General features: G+C 32.8%; 1 protein-coding gene across 6 annotated transcripts in view; it reads left to right on the forward strand.

The window, feature by feature from the left end:
* LOC104732102 (coatomer subunit beta'-1-like) overlaps positions 3,437-6,449 on the forward strand; it is a 5,127-nt gene continuing 2,114 nt past the window's right edge. Inside the window, exons 1-10 of one of the 6 annotated variants that reach the window (XM_010451630.2) lie at positions 3,437-3,567; positions 3,717-3,737; positions 3,819-3,883; positions 4,000-4,097; positions 4,175-4,525; positions 4,610-4,908; positions 5,630-5,701; positions 5,791-5,926; positions 6,048-6,158; positions 6,240-6,431. In XM_010451630.2, coding sequence (XP_010449932.1) covers positions 4,307-4,525; positions 4,610-4,908; positions 5,630-5,701; positions 5,791-5,926; positions 6,048-6,158; positions 6,240-6,431 — 1,029 coding nt within the window. In that variant the 5' untranslated portion in view covers positions 3,437-3,567; positions 3,717-3,737; positions 3,819-3,883; positions 4,000-4,097; positions 4,175-4,306. Of the gene's footprint in view, positions 3,568-3,716; positions 3,738-3,818; positions 3,884-3,999; positions 4,098-4,174; positions 4,526-4,609; positions 4,909-4,962; positions 5,160-5,243; positions 5,543-5,615; positions 5,702-5,790; positions 5,927-6,047; positions 6,432-6,449 lie in introns of those variants that run through there. The other 5 variants (XM_010451627.2, XM_010451629.2, XM_010451626.1 and 2 more) reach the window with 5 other exon arrangements.

Raw genomic sequence — 6,449 nt, forward strand, 5'->3', positions numbered from 1 at the left:
TGTATATTTTGTATGAATAAACACAAGTAACTATCTATTAACAATACTGCAATTGATTATCCACTTATAATTGAACAAATGTTCAACGACTGATGGATACTGTATAATCTAAAAATTCATAAAAAATATAGCAATATGTATCTTAAAATGTAGAAAATATATAATCATAATATATTTTATATAAATAAATAGAAAATTTGTTTTATGATAACAAATAAATATATTTTACTTTGTTAAAGTGTTAACAACAAAAAAGAAGAGAAAAAGAAAGAAAAGAAGGAGAGAAAGAGGAGAGGGGCAAAATCGTCCAATATGTGTGGACACATAAGCAAAAAACTTGGGAAAGTATACCATGAGTGGAAAGTGGGTTTTTGTGACACAACTCACACCCAAAGTGGGTTTTCATGACATTTTCCCTTTAAAATATTAAAATAAATATATAAGATATACATATCATACAAAATCTAAAACTAAGCTTTTACAATGATATTTGATTTGAGTTTTTATAACCCATACAACAACAAAAAAAAAAAAATACAAAACAAAACAAAACAAAACAAAAAAGAGATTTGAGAGTAGTGGAAGAAGATGAGAGAATGAAAGAGTGATAGACTAAAAGAATAAGATAATGAATATTTATAGGAAGAGAAATGATGAAAAATTACATTTAGAAAAATGAGAGTTACAATTCTAATTTATTATTTTGTTTTAATACAATTGATTAATACAACTTAGTGGAGAAATAAAGTTAATGCATAATTTATAGGGAGAAGCTATAAAGATTTCAGTTTTATATTATGTGGGTTAAATGTAAAAATTAATTGTTTTAAATTTGTGTTCTAATATAAATTTTTTTTTGTTAAAATTATATTGCCAAGTGGACCAATAAGGAGAGACTGAAATTTAGAAAAATGAGAGTTACAATTCTAATTTATTATTTTGTTAATACAATTGATTAATACAACTTAGTGGAGAAATAAAGTTAATGCATAATTTATAGGGAGAAGCAATAAAGATTTCAGTTTTATATTATGTGGGTTAAATGTGAAAATTAATTGTTTTAAATTTGTGTTCTAATATAATTTTTTTTTGTTAAAATTATATTGCCAAGTGGACCAATAAGGAGAGACTGAAACTCTACTTTTATATATATGATTTGGGGTCGACTCTGCTGCACTACACCTGCTTCTTTGATATACATCCTATACTTTTTGCCTCTTTTCTAAACATCACAAACAAATTTTTTCTCTATCAAACATCACAAATTATACATTATCTTTTAATTGCAACACAACAAATATAAATTGTGATTAAACTTACTAAACCATTAATCACGTTTTGAAAACCACGATTAAGGTTAATGAACCAAAGAAATGATACCATGCCATCGTCTTCTTCTATCAAAATCCCCAAAAAAAATTAGGGTTTCTATTGTATCAATAAACAAATTTAACTCAATATAATTATTTTACACCATCCACTTACACTTGCCAACAATGCCACACTTGATAGAAGCAACTATCAAAGAAGCAATATAGTTGGTGTAGTCTAGCATAGTCGACCCTATTATTTGGCGCTTGAACAGGTTTTTTGGCTTCACGATCAAATAAATGCTTTGCTGAAGCTTAATTTAATCGTAGGGTTTATATTTTTCTCATGGTTGTTGTTATGTGTTTCAAACACTATTTGGTTTCTATCAGACGAGAAAAACAAACAAAAAAAAGTTTTGGATTTTGGCTTTTAAAATTTTTGTATTTTTGTTTATGGGTTTTAGATTTTGCAGAAAAATTAATAATTTTTAAATAGAATGGGAAAATGTCGGGTTTTTCTTTCCAATAAGTTTTAAATTTCTTGCAGCAATATTTTATTTTTAATTAGTTTTTTCATTTTTTTTCTTAAAGTACATTATATATATATATTTATTTATATTTTAAAATTTTCGAATTGGAAAAAATGGGCTTTTTCATGCAAAACTAAAACTGAAACTAAACTAAAAATCATTCTCACAACTCAAAAACATTAACCTAAAACTTTGATATTCTTCAAGTTTCGTCGGAAATTACGACAACGGCGACTCTGATTACATACAATTGGAAGGACAAAACTGGAAGGAACCGAACATAATAGAATCACACAACAAATCACTTCAAACAAGTGCCAAAATAATATCTACAAGCCTACTACTATCTTTTAGATTGAAATATTGATACACACCATTCCATCCAACAACTGGTATACGGCAAAGATGAATAAACACAACTACAAGACATGGGCTATTTCCCAAAAGGACGAATACATCCTCAAATCAATAAAATCCAATCTAGACCCAAAACACCACTACATTTAAAGGCTTAAACGGATATTTAGGCCCAATCAATATAAGAAAAATATATATATATATATATATAAACACTCGAATGTAATTAAATTAAAAACCTAAAAACCTTATAAAATATTACTAACTTACAAACTTTGTAACACAATCACAAAAAAGACAAACAGATAACAGGGAAAAAAAACAATGCAAAAAACAATTACATTCAGAAATGAACTTATACATAATAATCTACAAATATGCAATTTAAATAACTGAAAAACAAAACCAAATTTTAAAATAAACATAACTAACATAAAATAAAAAATGTAAAACTACACAGTAAATTGTACTTAATGCAAGAAAAACAAGCAAGAAAGCCAAAATGACCATTTAAAAAAAAAACAAAACCACCAAAAAATAGCAACCAAAATATAAAGAGAAATAACAAAACACTTTATAAATATCCACAAAAAAAAAACACATATCACACCCTAATCAAATTCCTGCGCTAAGCACGGGCCAAATATTAGACAATGACAAAATGATAAATAATAATACATTAATCACAATTCACAACTAATAACTACAACAAAACAACAACTTTAAGTACACAATATTATCTTCTCATGATTATTATTTAAAAAACATTTAAAAAGCACAGAAGATGATCTCAAACTTTGAAAAGTAAAAAACACACCAAATTATACTTACTGCCAAAAAAAAAAGGTTACAAACAACATAAACACCCGAATCAAATACAAAAACAGACATAAAGATGAATTTACATAACTAAAAAATAATATATAGAAAAAACCCGACATACACCTTCATCTAACTCCCGCGCGTAGTGCGGATCAATTGCTAGTTTTACTTATATAGTGCGAGTACTTATATAAATATTGGTTCTAGCATAATAATTTTATTTATATAATGTCACATGTAAAAAAAAAAAAAGATTGAGCCCATTTACATTCGGGCCCGTTTTTTACAAAAACTAGAGGCTTTAAAATTTGACACGGGCCGGGGTAACCCAGCAAACTTCAGCCCTGGACGAAGAAAAGCCTATATGCTATATATATATATTTGTCCCGTAAGTAAACAACCCTAGTTTGGCAACCAACGGCCCTCTTCCGAATCGGGATTTGCCTTTTCTATTGATTCCTACGGATTGGATCGCACAACGCTCTTCTCTTCCGAGATTTCTGTCTGATCTTCCTTTGCCCGTAGCCGATCTCCTACTTGCAAAGATGGTTAGTCGTTGCTATAAATTGGATATTTTACTAATTCATCCCTTAATCGACGAACGCCTTGAGATCTCTAAATACATTGAGTTTTTTCAACTTAAAAAGTTTTCTATTTGCTTCAATCGGCTCTGACTCTTCTTTGAATTTGTTGACAGCCTCTGGGAATTTATAATGAGGTAAAATTCCTGACTGCTTGTTTTTTTTTTTTTTTTATCATATCTTTTGTTATCCGTTTTCCTGACACATGTTTGGATCAGTCGGCAATTGCAATATTTTCAAACGCGGCAGTACTCTCTGTGGAACTCCATCCATATAGACCATGGTACGCTCTCGCCATTACATCCTTCTTATATGTTTTAAATTTAATCAATATGTTTTAAATTTAATCAATATATGTTTTAAATTTAATCAATATATGTTTTAAATTTATAATTACAGGATCCTAGGAGGTTTGTCAGATGGAACTATTAAAATCTGGGATTCTGAGAAATTTGCACTAATACATGTATTCGTTCCGTCTGGTGGTGTTTATTCAGGTACATTTTTATTCGAATATATATACATTTTATTGGTTTGTTCTTGTCCTTTCTTTACTGTGAACGTGCATATGCAGTTTGTTCAGCTAAGTTTGTTCCACGCAAGCAGTGGGTTGTAGCTGGATCTGGCGACGGCTGTATTTGTGTCTACAAATGGTACACTATGAACCGCCACTTGAATTCGCGACAGCCAATAAAAGTAATTAGTGATGCTCACGCTGCTGCCGTTATGTGTCTTGCTGTTCATCCCAACCCTTCCATATCTTTTGTCATCATCTCATGATAATAAAATCAAGCTCTGGAACTGGGACTTGGATTGGTGCCTTCTTCGGGTTTTTGTAGGGCATTCTGCTTCTGTTGTGCACGTCACTTTCAATCCCAAAGACGACAATACTTTTGCTAGTGCATCACTTGACAATACCACAAAAGTAAGTAATTACGTACTTGTTGTTTGTTCACTTCATTTTTTTCCATTATTATTTCCACTAGCTAAACCTTTTTCCTTGATCTAGATATGGAGCCTTGGTTCTCACTCTCCACAGTGTACTTTAGGTGGAGAGGAACATCAAGAAGGACATCTTGATGGGGTATTGTGTGTAGACTACTTTACTCTTAGCGATAAACCGTACCTTATCACTTGCTCGGCTGATCAGACTGCTAAGGTGTGGGACTACCAAACTAAGAGATGCCTTGAGACACTTAAAGGTCATACTAACTCTGTTACAGCAGTTTGTTTCCATCCAGTGATCCCAATAATTATTACAGTCTCCGAAGATGCAACTGCCTTCATATGGCTTGCCACCACGTTCAGGTAACGCTAATAACTTCTATTGATNATTAGTGATGCTCACGCTGCTGCCGTTATGTGTCTTGCTGTTCATCCCAACCCTTCCATATCTTTTGTCATCATCTCATGATAATAAAATCAAGCTCTGGAACTGGGACTTGGATTGGTGCCTTCTTCGGGTTTTTGTAGGGCATTCTGCTTCTGTTGTGCACGTCACTTTCAATCCCAAAGACGACAATACTTTTGCTAGTGCATCACTTGACAATACCACAAAAGTAAGTAATTACGTACTTGTTGTTTGTTCACTTCATTTTTTTCCATTATTATTTCCACTAGCTAAACCTTTTTCCTTGATCTAGATATGGAGCCTTGGTTCTCACTCTCCACAGTGTACTTTAGGTGGAGAGGAACATCAAGAAGGACATCTTGATGGGGTATTGTGTGTAGACTACTTTACTCTTAGCGATAAACCGTACCTTATCACTTGCTCGGCTGATCAGACTGCTAAGGTGTGGGACTACCAAACTAAGAGATGCCTTGAGACACTTAAAGGTCATACTAACTCTGTTACAGCAGTTTGTTTCCATCCAGTGATCCCAATAATTATTACAGTATCCGAAGATGCAACTGCCTTCATATGGCTTGCCACCACGTTCAGGTAACGCTAATAACTTCTATTGACTAGTTTCCTTCACTTTTTCATACCCCAAATTAATTTAACTGAGTATCAGTATTTGACATCTAGGCTTGAGAAAACATTGAAGTTGAGGTCTAACTCGAGATGTTTTGCTATCGGACACGGGACTGGTTCATACCAGTAAGTTTCTGAGACCTTTAATATGGCAATACTTAATCCCTTTCTGCCTCCTACATTATTTACGCATTATTTATACGATACCTTTTCAGGGCTGTGTTTGGTTGCAACCGTGGACCCGTTTTGATGGAATTTAGCCTTGAAATACCATTGGCTAGTATGGACAAGAAGGGGACAATTGTTTTTGCTAAACACAGGGAGATATATGTTGGGAGTGCCGCAGATAAGGTATGGAGTTTAAATGATTTAACAAATTCTTCGGTTGTTGCTTTCTTTTCTTTTTTAGATTTTTTGAATATTAGCTCATGTTGGGAAATGCTTAATGGTTTGTTTTGTGACCTTTACTTAGGGTACTGGTATTGAGAGACCCTGTTGGGGTTATGAGGAAAAACTTTGGGATTTTGAGGGACACCATTGGGTTTTTAGGCATTTGCTAACAACCTGTGATTTTTATCCTGAAGTAAGTGGCATCGGTATACATTGTTGCTCCCCTTGCACCATAACTTTTGTAACTAGCCACTATCATGTATATATGTTTCAGAGCTTAGAGCACAGCCCTGATGATAGGTCTGTAGTTGTTTGTGGAGATGGCAAGTACATTATTATCAACAATTCCTTACCACGGAAAGTTGCATCATCTGGCTCGGCACTGGAATTTGTTTGGTCCTCTAAGGGGGGACATGCTGTCAAGGGAGATTCGTCACAAATCGAGATCTTCAACAAGAACTTCGATGTTCGTGATTCCTTTTTG

The sequence above is a fragment of the Camelina sativa genome, chromosome 12, assembly GCF_000633955.1.
Source record: "Camelina sativa cultivar DH55 chromosome 12, Cs, whole genome shotgun sequence".
In the NCBI taxonomy this organism is placed as follows: Eukaryota; Viridiplantae; Streptophyta; class Magnoliopsida; order Brassicales; family Brassicaceae; genus Camelina; species Camelina sativa.